We start from the raw sequence: 16009 nt of genomic DNA, 5'->3' as shown, positions 1-16009 counted from the left end.
CTATTCAAAATGTTTGATGTGTGCGATCGGGTATTGACTGAAAAATCACCGTCGGAACCGTCAACATTATGAATAGTGCAATCATTAGCTTTCCATGTCACATTTCTGGTATCGATATGACCTACAACGTCCATTAGATGCATAGTAAATAGTCTTAGTGAAGTCATTGCACGAATGACTCTAGACTCCATTCCATAGTGAACGTCATTGGCGTAGCCAGGGTCTTATTCTGGGGAGGGTGTGAAATGCCCACAAACAAAATTATTCCTTCAAACGATTTTATTGATATTAATTATCGCTCTACTAATCTAATTACTCATTTCATAAGATTCGATGAGATTTTTTTTAAATAGGACTTTGGATTTTTTTCTGGAATATACTTTATTGAGTCTTTACCTGGCTACGCTATGGTGAACGTAGAATTAGACGAGCCACAGCACGTATGGCTCCAGTATTTCATAAATTATATACCTTTAAATTCATCTCCGTACAGTGCTAACCATTTGCAAAAGCCTGAATCTGATCAGGTTGATTCAGAAAACAGCATATATTTTAAAAAACATTATCAATATTATCCAAAAACACCAAAAGAGACTTCTATTTTTATTCATTTTGTATAGAGTCGTAGAACAGTATCCTTTTCTGTTAACGTGGTCTTATATTATGGGTCTTAGTTACTTATAATATTGTTAAAAGGGATTAAAAGGTTAATTAACGCTTCGAATAAACGCCCAACGCTTTAAGACTAATTGAAATAAAAATCACCCCATTGGCTTTGAAAATTAATTTGGTCGCTTGAATAATTTGGTGGTATTTAACATACTCAGAAATCCCTCTTATTTTATTAAGATGTTTTTTTAAATTTACGTTTTATTTGATTGGCATTTTACAAGAGTGTAATTTTGTTTAATTATAATTCATAAAATGACGTTTTTTTATTTTGGTTTCGATTTTTAAAATATTAAACACAGTGTTATATGAATTTTCGGAATATTTGATGGCAAAAAATGTTTTAATTCAGATTTATTATAACGAGTTTCATTTCAAGAATTTATCAAAAATTTTTGAGCGTTTTTGTTCTTGACACGAAACTCAGAGATGTTGTTAATGTATAAAATGCTTTTGATAATGATCATTGATGTGAAGTGACTACTGTTTCTTTGGCACATGATCACAATGCAAATAATGTAACATGTGTCTGCTAACAATTTAACTGTAACTTTAATTTTGTCTGTGCTGTTTCAAATTCATGTTCTAAAACACTTAATAAGTCAGTCGTTCCAGCATTTGGTAACATAACATATCTTTAGATATGTCTCTAAATTTCTCATCGTCTACCTCTTGTACATTTGAATGAATGAATCAATCATTGAATGACGTCACATCTTTTAAAATTAATTAATTTGTTTGCTCGATGTATCTTGTACATTCTTATCAAATAGATCACCGGTCAATTTATACATGAATATCAAAAAGCTTACGTCATGTACGGAATGGCTTTTGAATGAGTCATTACTACATTTAATTGATCTTACGTTATTAATAACCAATCCTTTTATAGGTCAGCTGAAAGTGCAAACTTTAAACTCAAGACCAGTATTGATTTCGACACCAGAAGCAATTCCTAAATACGACGATTCTTACATGGGATATTCAGTGACGGTTGGAGACTTTGCTGGTCAGGGTATTCAGGGAGTCGCTGTTGGGGTACCGAGAGGATCAGATCTGAGAGGATTGGTTGGTTTTTTGTTAAAAAAATTATTAATTTTCATATATATTTACTGTCGTTCCTTGTATTCGTTTTCGTTTGACCAAGAAAGGGTAGGTTTCTGAAAATTCTGTTAATTTCAGGTTGTATTGTACACTTGGGAGCTCCAAAATATAAAAAATATCAGCGGTTCACAAATCGGCGCGTACTTTGGCTACAGTCTTGCAAGCGGTGACATCGATGGTGATGGAGCTGATGATATTATAGTTGGTGCCCCGATGTTCACTAAGCCTAAGAGCGACGGTTATGAACATGGAAGAATATATGTCATTTATCAAGGCAAGAATAGGGTAAGTAGTTTCTTTTATATTATCTGTATTGCTTACATACGTTTTATCATATAATCCTTCTTAATTCTTGTAATAATATCATTTTAGGCGTTCTCTAAGAATCATGCGCGAACAGGTGAAGTGTCCAAAGGAAGATTCGGTTTAGCTGTCACGTCACTTGGAGATATAAATTATGACGGATTTGGAGGTATGTTAATTAAGTAAAGAGAGGAGTCTTTATTACTAGAAGTTTATTTTTTGTCCTACTAAGGTTGATGTAGAAAAAATATTATTAGTTGGTACAATATTTTATTATCGTAGAAACATAATGACAGATAATAATCCAAAAGTCATATTAATATAATTAAAATTTTAATAACGTTTCCCTTCAGACGTAGCAGTTGGTGCCCCATACGGTGGAGAAAATGGTAGAGGCGTGGTATTCATCTATCACGGGAGTGAGTTGGGTATTGGGGAGAAGTACTCTCAGGCAATCACGGCTGAGGAGATCAGCCCCTCGTTAACTACTTTTGGTTTCTCTCTGTCTGGAGGCGTGGACCTTGACAACAATAACTACACCGATTTAGCTGTGGGCGCTTATAAATCAGACAGCGTTGTATTTTTAAAGTAAGTCGCTATTTAAGTCAAATTTTTATGCAACAATTTTAGCTCCAAAATGTTTTTAAAATATAGTAATAAGAAATGTTTTCGAGTAATGTTTTAGTTCACCATGAACGATAAAATTAAAACACGCGAAAACAATGTGAGGCTGGCCCGAATGGGACCTGCTATATTCGTTTAGCATTCACGTATTCTATTCGCTGTATTTTATTTATTTTATTTGTACTTAAGGTTTTGTTAAAGCCCGTGTTTACAATTCACTCACCATATATTCAACCGCCAAACATTAATACTTACTATTGTTGTATTAGTGAACAGTGTGTGAGTCAATGTAACTAGCGACATAAAGGACATAATATCTTAGTTCCCCAATTTGGCAACCCATTGGTGTTGTAAGGAATGGTTAATATTTCTCAAAGCGCTGATGGGAGGTGGTGACACATACCATCAGGTGACCCTTTTGCCCGACTATAAATAGAAAATAAATTTAACCAAACTTAAATTTGTTATTTCTAGATCTCGTCCTGTTGTTAAAGTAATGGCGGATGTCAAATTCATGGGTGAAAGCAAATTAATTTCCCTCGACGATAAGAGGTGCCGCCTCTCGAACGGCACGCAGGTTGCTTGTGCGCAGCTTATGTTCTGTCTCACATACGATGGCGTCAACGTTGATCAACAAATAAGTAAGTACATTATCAAAAATTTGGGAATATCATCAGTTATATAAATTGTGACATTAAAATAGTCACTATAATTAAATATTTTTCATATCAACGTCGGGAGATTGAACACGTTTATTTAAAGTTTGTGTTTGTATCAGTGAGTATGTGATTGTCTGGAGAGAATGTGTGTGTGTGATATTTATAGTGTGTAATAGTTTTATCATAATTTTCTTTTTTCAAGCGGAAGGATATATTTGCTATTTCGGTGAGTGGTTGAAGTAGCAAACGATTGGTATAAAAAATGACATAAAATTATTTAGTTGTGTAAATATTATTGTTTTAAATAGGTAATGTAAATATGAATAAAATAGTGATCTTTGACCTTTTAACGCCACTCCGTAGTAAATGTTAGATGTCTAGTAAACTCAATTTGCACATATATGTTCAAAGCATGTGATTGTTAGAAAATTCTACGTTATTAATTAATCATGAATTGAGGGAGAACACGACCTTCATAAAACAAATCAACCATCTGTATAAAAACGTTGCATTGCTAGACTTCGAGGTGACCATCGACCTGGACTCGAGGCAGAAGACGAGCAAGCGCCTGTTTCTGATGGAGAGCAGACAGACGATGTACACGACTCACATGTTGCTGACACAGGGGCAGCAGGAGTGCAAGGAGATTATGGTGTACCTAGACGTAAGTCAGAAGCGGTTCAATTAAACAAATATTTTAAATTTTTCTTAGTGTGTTTCACGGAGTACGATTTGAGAACCTCTGTTGCATCGAATGATATAACACCCCGTTTACGTATTATGTTCTCAGGACGACATCCGCGACAAGCTGACTCCGATGGAGGTGAAGCTGACGTACGAGCTGTCGGGCGCGGGGGCCGCGGCGGGCGCGGGGGGCGCGGTGCCGCCCGTGCTCGACCGCACGCGCAGCATCGAGCGCACCGACTCGCTCAACATACAGAAGAACTGCGGGCCCGACAACGTCTGCGTGCCCGACCTCAAGATGTTCGTCACCACGTGAGTGACCGCTACGCTGATATAGGTGTCGGTGTGACCACAACGGATGCGTAGAAATATTCTATAAGTAAATTCGGCCACTCAAATGTTAACTCGAATATTACAATTATATTGTTTAAAGAAAATAATTATTTTCACCTTCATGTTCAGGTTCACACCCTTGTCTGAATTTCTTACTTTGGGAGACTAAACTTTTTTTTAACTTGTAGGCCAACCGTAAATTACGTTCTCGGATCCGGTGAGAATTTACACATCGACGTAAAAGTGGAAAATTCTGGTGAGGACGCTTTCGAAGCCGGCTACTATCTTCAAATCCCCGCCGGAGTCACGTACGCCAAGATGGAGAGGTTGGACAAGGAGCGCGCCGAATCAACGCCCATCTACTGCTCGATTAAGAACAAAGGCACAGATGGGAACAGTACTTTGAAATGTGATTTGGGAAATCCAATGGCCAGCGGACAGAGTGTGAGTATCTTTGTTTTCCTACATATCGTAAATATTTTTTAATATTAATTGAGAGATCATTGGTTATTAATTATTATCTAAAATATATCGTTTATTATTACAGAAGAACCTTCTTATATATATATTTTTTCATCTTAACATAGAGATCAAATTACAATCAATACCTTAAATCAAGAATAAGAAGCTTAACCGATCGATAAATTAACTGGTCTAGTTCTATCAGATCAGCAACAGAGAATAGTACAAAATTCTAAGTCAAGGCCTCCCTTCCCCCCTCCCCCAGGTAAACTTCCGAGTGATCGTGGAGGTGGACGCGCGTGTGACGAGCTTGGACTTCGACATGGAGGTGAACTCCACCAACCCTGAGCAGGGCACGCAGTACGACAACACGAGACACCTCGGCATCGGAGTCGTCGTCAAGGCGGTGCTGTCCGTCATTGGGTGAGTCATAGTGAATTATCCGAGAACTGACCCAGCTCTAGACGATAATAGTAAAATACCGAAGACTGTCAAATTTTTGACGTTGTCTTGGTAACGAAAAAGATATGATATTTTAACAATTTAACGGTTTCATTATTTAATTTTTAATTTTTTTTTATGATATTGGTAGGCGGACGTGCAAATAGGCCACCTGATGGTAAGTGGTCACCACCGCCTATAGACAATGGCGTTGTAAGATATTTCTTTAACCATTCCTTACATCACCGATGCGCCATCAACCTTGGGAAAGATGTTACGTCCCTTGTGCCTGTAGATACTGGCTCACTCACCCTTCAAATCGGAACACAAGAATACGATGAGTACTGCTGTTTGGTTTGTTTAGAATATCTGATGAGTGGGTGGTACAAAGCCCTACCACCAAGTGAACTTACTTTTCTTTTACTGTACTTCATTTTTATAGACAAAAATAGTTAATATCTGGAAGCATCAAAATTTCGACATGATGTCTTAACGATTAAAAATTCTGCAATAGTTAATACTGCAAAAACAATAAAAATTATTTGTATTACTTCAGAGCATCAGACCCACCGGAACTGCACTACAACGCGTCAAATTACGAAGCACAGAACCTGAAGGACGACACGAAGTTGGGTCCGCAAGTGATCCACAAGTACAACATCAAGAACGAGGGCCCCTTCACGGTGGACGAGGCGGAGATTTACATCATGTGGCCCTATCAGACCCTTACTGGTACATCTCAATTATTAATTTTATTTGAGATTTTATATATAGCGATTATTAATTAAAATATCGTTATATTAATTAAAATAAAATGTATTTCAGTGATCATAGTTTTGCACCATCTACAATAATTTAAATTTAACATTCAATGTGTTCTCATTTAAATAGAAAGAAAAAGCTTTACGAAAATAGGTAACTTGTATTTATTTTTGTGAAGCCTTCTGCCCCAGTTCTTTTATTAAATTAGAAATAAATGATTATTGAATAAATCACTTCTATGATTGGAATTTACATGCTATTTGAGTCCGCTTTTGAATCACGTCACAAGACTCATATAGGTAGTATTATTGTAATATTATCTTTTTTAAAGTTTGACGCAGATGATACGTTTTTCATCCAGAGTTGATAAGGATAATTTCCGATGCAGCTAATATTCTTCTCTATTTCATCTCAACTCGTCAATAGTCAGTAACTGTATTAAAAAATAAATATTGTTCTAAATATGAATTGCGCAATAATCGTTCCAGGCGACAACCTGATGTACATGTTGGTGCAGCCGCAGTGGCTCGGCGAGATGGAGTGCGACGTGGCGCGGCAGGTCAACCCCGACAACCTCTTCGTGCAGAACCCGTACGCCTACCTGCTCACCAAGGAGAGGGAAGGTACGCGCGGGCTTCAAATCCAAACAATTCCAAAAGAAAGCAGGCATTTAGGGAAATAGTACTGACTGAAATTTCTAGAACCAAAAATACGTGGAGTTGAATAACTTAAAAAATAAACTAACAATATGTGTCACTTATTTTAATTTAATCGCTTTTAAAAAGACAAACCCTTGTAAACAGTTAAGATTGAGCTAAGCCTCACAAAAATTACAAAAAAAAATAATCTTAATTTTATTTTACAAAATAGATAGACTATTCATAAAAATGAAGTAGGTTTTCATAGTGGTATTTCAAGAAAATTAATGCTTTATTATTTATTTTGCAGCAATGAAGAGCAGCGATCTCTACTCAGCATCACAGATCGGAGGTAGTGGAGGATATTATGGACAACGTAAGTTTATCTAAACGTAGTTGCAACCATAAACATCATGTTCTATATAGTTTAATCTTTTTTCAATAACATAAAATCTTTACAGACTACTGGGAAGAAAAATATACAAGCAACGGTCAAGTAAACGCTAATTCTGGTGGAAACAAGTTTAGCGGTGGCCAATATGGAGCTTCTAGTGGTGTCTATGGTAGCGGTCAAGCTAGTGGTAGCCAATTCACCACGAGCCAACAGAGCGGCGGCTCAGCTTCTAGTGGTCAGTTTGGTACAACTTATGTAAATGGCGGGCAAGTCTCCGGTGGACAGTACGGAGCAAGTCAGGCCAGCGGTTCTCAAGAATCAGGAGGACAATATGGAACTCATACTGGTAGCGGGCATTACGGCGGTGGAAAAGTCTCCGGTGGTCAGTATGGTAGTGGCCAAGCTATTGGAGGAAGCCAAGGATCCGGTGGCACGTATTCTTATAATCGTACTTGGTCCAGCGGGACGTCTGGTGAGGGATTAAGTGCTGAAGAACGGGAAACTATTAGAAGAAATCTTGCTACAATGGCTAAGCCTACTTACCAAGATTCTAGCCGGAGCTTTAGCCAAGGCCAAGGAAGCCAAGCTAGCTTTTCTCAAGGAGGACAAAGTGGTTATGGACAAAGTGGTCAAGTTCAGGGTAGTTACGGACAAGGTCAAACTGCTCACGGACAAGCGCAAGCGGGTTATGGACAAGGAAGTTACTATCAGGGTCAAGGCCACGTGCAAGGAGGACAAGCTTATGGAGGTTTAGAAGGTGCTGGTCAAGATGGACGTATAGTTCGTGTTAAAAATAGGACAATTCTTTATGACTCGAACCATAACATTATATCCCAGAGTGAGACGAGCACAGAGTACGGATCTCTTGGACACGAAGGCGAGGCTGGCAGTTCCTTTAATGCGTGAGTTTCAGTTCTTACAAAATTTAAAATACAAATTTTACTATTATTTATAATATTGAAGTAGCAAAGTTTTAAGGTACTACTTTTATTAATTTTGTATTTAATTTAAAATATTTTTTTCAGCTATCTCAACAACCAAGGTGGTGCTCAACAGGGCTACGGATCGCAAGGCTTTGTTCATGGTTCCTGGGGTACAACAGAAACCGTCAATCCTGACATAATGAAAGCTGGTTCCAGTACTTTTAGAGCAGGCTCCGGCGTCACTGTCGTGGGCGATGAAGAAGAAGACCAATTAGAGGGCTTTGGAGTTTATGCAGCTCAAAATGCGAATAATGAATTTAAATATGGAATCGCTGATATCAGTGGAAGTCATGGATCCGGATCTGCACAAAGTGCTGGAAGACAGAGTGGATATCAAGGAGGCAGCTATCAAAGTGGGGGGTATCAGAGTGGAGTACAGCAAGGAGGAAGTTATCATGCAGGCATGACTGGAGCGGCGTATGGTGGTGCTAGTGGAAGTTCCTACTCCTATTCTTCAAGATCAGGTATTTTTAATATACATATTTACGCAAAATGAAAGAAATCTCCAAGTGTTTTACATTTATTTTCATTGAAATCGCCGGCGTAACTTTTGTCAAGTTATTAACTAAGTTACTTTAGTCAAATAAGTTTTACTGTCAATAGGCGGACACAACTCCTACTCTTCCGGAGGTAGCTTCGGCTCATCTTCAGATCACAGACGGGAAAGCACTAGACGGCGGCGCCAAGATGATGTAAGTTTTTTTAAATCTCTATTCAGAAGTAAAAAGTTTAAACTAAAACTATAAATACAGAGATCACGGCAATGGCTCTAGCATTAGGGTATAGACATTTATTTTCAAACTTCAATATAATCCGTCATCCGTCGGGCTCACGTTACACCACGTAACACGGCACGGAGACAGTACACTGTAGTCGCACCGCTTCGACAGGTGGATCCGCAGCTGAAGGAGATGCTGGAGAAGTGCGAGGAGAAGTACAAGTGCTCGGTGGTGCGCTGCCGCACCGGCCGCCTGCTGCGCGGGCAGGAGGCCTGGGTCGCGCTGCGCGCCCGCGTCAACGCCTCCGTGCTCAACGAGGTGGGCAGCCAACGACTCCATGCATGCATCCGTATCATTCGTTCACTGATTATTATACAAATTCCAAAACCATTGTTGCGTGTGATACGACAGATGTCGGCGTCGCGGGCCGTGCGGCTGTCGTCGCTGGGCGCGGCGCGCGTGTCGCGGCTGCCGCTGGGCGGCGCGCGCGCCCAGGCGTGGGCGTGGGCCGAGGCGCACACGCTGGTCACGCCGCAGCTGGAGGCGCTGGACAGCGGCGCCATCCCGCTGTGGGTCATCATCCTGGCGGCCGTGGCGGGCGCGCTGCTGCTGCTGCTGCTCGTCTTCGCGCTCTACAAGGTGAGCGCCGGTCTATGTTTGAACTCGTCAAAATATACGTGCAATGTGTAATGTTTGACTCTTGACGGTTTGAGTCTAGTCGAATTGTTATGATCGTTTTCATTTTTAATGTTTCATAATGAATATATTTTATGGTACCTTTGTGTGTGTACATGTGTGTAAATTGTTGTGTCTTTATCGAATTGAATTCGTTTTTAGTGCGGATTCTTCAAACGTAACCGGCCCTCGGACCACACCGAGCGACAACCTCTGAACGGTCGCGACGAGCATCTTTGATATCCAACCACTGACCTCGGCCTCGCCAGCGACACGGGCGCCACCTCCGAAGGTGACTCGACCTCCAACGTCGACGCCACCTCCGACGTCAATGCCACCTCTGACGTCAATGCCACCTCTGACGTCGACCCCACCTCTGACGCGGACGCAACAGATTCTAGCTCGACCGATGCCGCGAGTGACATCACCAGTCAGGACTCTACTAGCATGAACAGATATTGACGCCACGAAACATTTTAAACAATAGAATCTTTGCGAGATTATCGTAACGTTAATGAATTAATAATGAATCTTACGTTTATAATTTGTTGGCGATCAATAGTTGTTATAAATAATATGTTTTTTAATCTGTGGTGACAATTGACAGTTAGGACGGCGGCCATGTATAAAATTACCTATCATACATTTCATCACTTCTTCGAAGAAATCCATACATTTCATCACTTCTTCGAAGAAATCTTATAAGAATTTTAAAAAAAATATATAATTAATAGATATATATATATAATGCATCTCAAAGTTGCAATATTACGAATTGATCCTTTTTTTATAAAAAGTTAATTTCATTATAAAATGTATATAACAGACAAAGGACAAAATAATAATGCCTCATGAGATTTATATTCGATTTTATTTTTGTAAAAAATACCTTAAATATTTTTGCCCAAAAATGTTTTAAGGTGAAATATTACAATATATAATATAACATAACGTATTACTAGTCACGATAATGAAACATGAATCACGTCGGTATTTACGCCATATTAGATATAGAATATAAAATAAAAAGTATAAAAAATTATACACGAGTGTGATACACGTGACAAAAATGTATGAGTGTTTTTGTAAAATGTGATCTATAATATTATAAATTAGGTTTACTTTCAAATGAGACGATGTGGTTGTAGCTGAACAAAAATATTAATATTTTCGTACTAACGAATCTTCATTCTCATTAAAAAATAATATTTTAGAAGGCATTGAATCGTACGCTTTGATTAGCAATAATTATATTAAAAATAATGTAAATATTCGTATGTAATAAATAAATATTTAAATTTCAGTATAATGTTAGATATAAAGTGCCTTATTTAAAAATCATATCGCGATAACATATCTATTATTAATATATAAAAAACATCACACTTAGACACAATAAGTAGGCTTTTGTAGCTGTTAAGCTAAGCGCACATTATTGGTAGTACAATTATCGCGAACATTTTATAGCTGTTTTTACAATTAAAAAATAAATCATAGGCTATTTATACAACTCTGTACACCAGATGGACAAGTACTTTGTGTCAAAATTGTTTTATTTTGACACGGTACACGTGTACATTGCACTCAAATCCGACCGTATAATTATTCTCATTGTGCGCAAGTTTCTCAATTTTTAAAGGCAGTCATGCCAAGTTTTTATTTTCTTAGCAAGGTTAAACTTAGTATTTTAATAGTTGTGCCTTTAAAGTAATTAACACTTGTGCTTTACGAATGCGTGCCTTCTGAAAACTGCCAGTTTCTAATTAACTATATTAATGTAAATATATTAGAATAATATTTCGAATTTTTAGCATTTTTTCACAGAACATAGAACAATATGTCTTTAAAGGAGAACGTTGATTAGTTTTGTATTAAAGCGCGTACTTAATAATGTTAAGAAAGGAAAATTAAAACCTACTCTGGGCACTTTATTTTGAATAACTCAGACTATATGACAACATTTTATAATCAGAAGTGTGTGAATTAATAAAAATGTTACCCGTGTAAAAAAATCTGTGAGAAAATGTTAGTAAAAATATAATTAACTAGCGCTAGCGACGCCATTGTTAATTTTTATTATTAATTATTATTTATTTCTTATAATTCGTATTAATTAATAAGAATTCCGCTTCTACTTATAAGTTAATGAGGAACTAAAACTGTGGATGTCATTATATTATTGTATGTATCATACATTTTGGTTGTTTTCTGGGTAATTTGCATTTACCAAAAAAAATTTAATGTAATAAATTTTTTTGTTTTTAATTAAGCGTTGTTTTTATTATTTTTTATAAAAAAACCCCTAAAAACGTGTCCGAGTGATTTATTACGTACTGCAAGTTAAACATATTTCAATAATATACATATACGAACTTAATAGTTTTTTTTCATTCGTGAATGAGGAAGTGAATGAAGAATTTTTTTTCTTTATTATTGAACACACAATATACGTGCTGCTTATTAAAGTGAGCGGTTTCTCTAATGAAAGGTAACGGTAGCTATCGAATTTTTCGACTCCGTTAAAACCCTGTTTCATTTAGCTAGGACCATGGGCGTAGCCCACTCAGGTACCTCCTAGTCGCCAGATATTTTTTCGCCGAACCTATAACTTAAAAATAAAAGTAATACTTAGTATTGTGGTGTTCCGGTTTGAAAGGTGAGTGAAACAGTGTAACCAGAGGCACATAACTTAATAACCAAATTTGGTGACGTATGGGTATATAAGGAATGTTAAAAAAATCTTACGTCGTCAATGTCTACGACTGGTTGTGGCTGCTTTGCCCTTCAGTCTGCCAATTCTAAAAACGGTTTTGTTCTAAATTTGATTTTGTATCAACTGGTTAGAATTTATTAACAGTTCTTGTAATGAGGTATCTACCCTTTTTACTTGCATGTCAGTACCCTATATTTTCCAAATTTCAATGCAGCTGATATTTTTTAAGTTACTCAATCAAAAAATACGAGATGTCGAACTTGGAACAGTAAAATAAAATAAACTAGATCTTATCCAATACATACTTAGAAGAGACACGCAAACTAATTATCTCAAGAATAACATAAACCCATTCAAAAATAAAGAAGTACTTCAAATGTACAGACTACAACATCATTAAAACAAAAAACTTCTTCTAAATGTCATAATTATATTGTGTTATAAGAATCATAATAGATATTACACATTGTTAATTTTGCTATGATCTTTATCTTACCTCACTACCCTTGTTTTATGGTATCGGTAGGTGGACGAGCAAATGGGCCACCTGATTTGAAGTGGTCACCATCGCCCATAGATAATGGCGCTGTAAGAAATATTAATCATTCCTTACATCACCTATGCGCCACCGACCTTGGGAACTAAGATGTTAAGTCCCTTGTGCCTGTAATTACACTGGCTCACTCACGATGATGATGATGTCGATGTACTGACTGATTCCGGCCACAGCGGTTAATCTCAAAAGAAACAAGCCGACTAATCAGGATAGCCTAGTGCACAAATATGCGCTCAGACTTAGATGTACGCTGTATCAATTGCATTATCCGATGGGACGGCAAATGAAAACGGAGAGTTCAAGAACAAGACTAACTAACAAAAGGTTTTACGTGGTTTCCGAGGTACGGGACGAATTTGAAAAAGGGTGAATTTTTCTACAGAAAAACTAGAAGTTATTTCTTATCGGGCCAACCTGTGGTTTGAACCTTTAATCTCGTCACCTGCTGCTTTATATCTAGCCACTTAAAACAGTAGATATATAATAAATAAAGTGTCGGTTACCAAAAATCAGTCTATTAACTTAGCATCTTTAGTAAAGTCGCGCACTAAGTGCCTTCAGAAGGCGTCTCTGCAGAGTCGCCAACTTTAAAGATCGCGGTATGTTGGTCTCCCAGTTGTTTTCGATTACATCGGCTGGAGATAAACTGACGCCAGCAGCCGACCGATTAAATTAGCTTTTACTGAATACCGTTAGCATAAAATGGGTCTTTTATTGTTAAACTATAATTATTAAGCTTCATTTTCTAAATAAAAAGAGTACAAAATTAAAGGATAACTATGAAGTATACTTATTGAAATGGTGTCACAGAAACCTCAGCTGTGCTAACATGTAAAGACAAAATCGAAGTATATTATTTGCAACGTATATACGCATTACAATATCTTACTAGTATTGCAAATAGTTTTTCAGCTTTTAACATCGATTTTGAGACGGGATTAATTTAAGAATATATTGTAATTGTAAATGTCCATGTCATGTTGGCAAGTATTCTCCATGGAAAACTCCGTCAAGTCTCGAATAGCGAATGGCACGGGTCAGGTAAAAACCTATTTCCCTCAGGTATCTTATTGGGTGCTGAATGTATTATTTATATTGAATATATCAGCTAACTTTTTTATTTTTACCTCTGTTGGTAGCCAAGATAAGAAGTATTTACCGAATAGTCTCTTTTACTGAAACGTGAAAACACAAACAAATACAATGTCTGTTAAGAAGTAGATAAAGGAACTGCTTATAGATAATTCACATACTAAGTCCACACTTCGCAAATATACGGAGAGACGTAAAATTATTCTTTTAAAATATGAAATAAAATCACATAAACTTATATTTAGAATTCGAAGATTTTTTCTGACGCTACACTAACGAAATACGTAAATCTTAGTTCGCCGCTTTCTCAAACGTCAGTCTGTCTAATCGACCTTAGCTCCAGAGCGGAAATGAAATCACCTCGACGGGCCATTTCGTTATTCGGTTTGTTTATTTGCTGTCTCTAATCTCTAAAGGAAATTAATGAAATTAATTATTAAATTTCAGTTAATACATTTATTCAGACCGATAAATAAAAATAAAAATGAATATCATTGTGTAATAAAAATAAAATCTCTTATAAGGTGTTGGTGGTTGTCTCGGTGGGTTTTGATGAAGCGTTGACATTATTTACAATATGTGAAGTCGGAGAAGGATGTTTTGCACGTTAAGTATAAACATTTAAGAGTCCAGGTTTATTTTATTTATTAACAATATTGTAGCGTTTTTTAGTTATTATTATATTATTTATCATGTTCCACGAGTTCAGTCTGCCTTTTGTTTTTAAATCTGCTTTACATTAATACAGTTTCAATAACACATAAAAATAGGTTATCAGAAAGCAAGCGAGTGGAGACATCGCGTGAAGATACGGAACGTGGCAAAACCAAAAGCCAAAAAAACGATGGTAACAGTGACACAAACGACGCCATTTTGAACACGAAAAGTCATAAATCATAGATCAGAAGTTATTATTATTTATTTTTGGAGCAATATGTTGTCGCGAACGAAAAATATGTGATAGATTTGTGATAAAAATAAACCTTCAATAATAAATTAAACTACCAAATTAATTAAAATATTATATTATACTCGTTACCTAACTCGTAAACATAAAAGAACAGATCTTACTGCAAGAGCTCCTTTGCGAGTTTAGACGCGTTACTAGATAGACTTACTACTAATTACTTTGCTTATACCGAATCTGAAAATGCTAATACAAGTTTATTTTTTTTTCCTCAAATTTGGTCTCGGAAAGAAGGTAAAAGCTATTGATCCTCCAGCTGAATAACATCCGGCCCATCGGATTTTGAAAGTGAGGAAAATCAGAGTGCACATATACATGGGAACTATAATACACTCCCACGTGATGGTAAGTGGGGGGGGGGGGGTGTGGGACTCCCCGGAGCCTTGGACGCGGAGTGCGCCCAGGTACGCCGGGTTTACCCACTAAATAACCAGCGGTACCCTCTCCGTCTTTCGGCGGGCGCCACGGGATCGCTTACGCATGCTACCGTGACGAATGAAGGAACCCCACGGCGGGGAATCGAACCCCGGTCTCCCGCGTGACAGGCGGGGATACTTACCACTATACTACCGAGGATGTAACTATAATACACTCCTGTGCAGATGACTATTCTCCCTTGAAAGAAAAATAGCCCTCGTAGGAAAAATGGTCAAGAAGACATCATCAGTATCACTAAGACCGTTAAATGAGAAACTAAGATATACAATTTCATCACAATTACAATCAGTTGCAATAAACGAGTCCATTGAACCGTATTCATTAAAGAAAATATTGTGTTTTAACGATTTTAAACTTCGACAAATAAAATATCTCACAAATTAGATTCGTTAGGAGATAAAAACAGAACATAACAGTATCTTATCTCCTACGTTAACAAAGGACGGAGCCGGCGAGAATCTAGACGGGATAATATGAGTACCATCAGTAAAAAAAACAGACGTGGAAACGAGCCAATTACTGAGCTACGAGCGTCGCTACGAAAACAACAGCTTAACGCTTTATATGTAAATATTTTAATAATGTTTCGAAAGATTATGATGTTCTATCGGGAATTGTAAAAAGGTTTTGGTGTATTTTTTTTTTTATTAAACTTGCTATGTTTTGAAAGTTTCGTATGTTTTGTATTGTTTGGAATGTGTATTGTTAAATATTGTCACTTGATGATGTCCGAAAATCCACAACAGCGTGATTCTTAAGACATTTTCTGCCTCGCACGACCACTCTGTGGAAC

At 37.1% G+C, this 16009-nt stretch overlaps 1 protein-coding gene across 5 annotated transcripts in view; it reads left to right on the top strand.

Moving 5' to 3' along the window:
* Window positions 1–11503, top strand: part of LOC125064952 (integrin alpha-PS2) — a 101233-nt gene extending 89730 nt beyond the window's left edge. For all 5 annotated transcript variants that reach the window (XM_047672283.1, XM_047672282.1, XM_047672280.1 and 2 more), the window contains 18 exons: window positions 1562–1737; window positions 1852–2058; window positions 2146–2245; window positions 2430–2664; window positions 3175–3341; window positions 3878–4023; window positions 4150–4355; window positions 4565–4820; window positions 5104–5261; window positions 5836–6011; window positions 6530–6664; window positions 6990–7055; window positions 7141–7975; window positions 8099–8520; window positions 8660–8748; window positions 8947–9093; window positions 9187–9414; window positions 9613–11503. In XM_047672283.1, coding sequence (XP_047528239.1) covers window positions 1562–1737; window positions 1852–2058; window positions 2146–2245; window positions 2430–2664; window positions 3175–3341; window positions 3878–4023; window positions 4150–4355; window positions 4565–4820; window positions 5104–5261; window positions 5836–6011; window positions 6530–6664; window positions 6990–7055; window positions 7141–7975; window positions 8099–8520; window positions 8660–8748; window positions 8947–9093; window positions 9187–9414; window positions 9613–9690 — 3827 coding nt within the window. In that variant the 3' untranslated portion in view covers window positions 9691–11503. The remainder of the gene's footprint in view (window positions 1–1561; window positions 1738–1851; window positions 2059–2145; window positions 2246–2429; window positions 2665–3174; window positions 3342–3877; window positions 4024–4149; window positions 4356–4564; window positions 4821–5103; window positions 5262–5835; window positions 6012–6529; window positions 6665–6989; window positions 7056–7140; window positions 7976–8098; window positions 8521–8659; window positions 8749–8946; window positions 9094–9186; window positions 9415–9612) is intronic.
* The last annotated feature ends 4506 nt before the right edge of the window (window positions 11504–16009 follow it).

This window comes from Vanessa atalanta, chromosome 6, assembly GCF_905147765.1.
Source record: "Vanessa atalanta chromosome 6, ilVanAtal1.2, whole genome shotgun sequence".
Classification (NCBI taxonomy): domain Eukaryota; kingdom Metazoa; phylum Arthropoda; class Insecta; order Lepidoptera; family Nymphalidae; genus Vanessa; species Vanessa atalanta.
The sequence above is the reverse complement of the archived record's forward strand: the minus strand, read 5'-3'. Positions and strand labels throughout refer to the sequence as shown.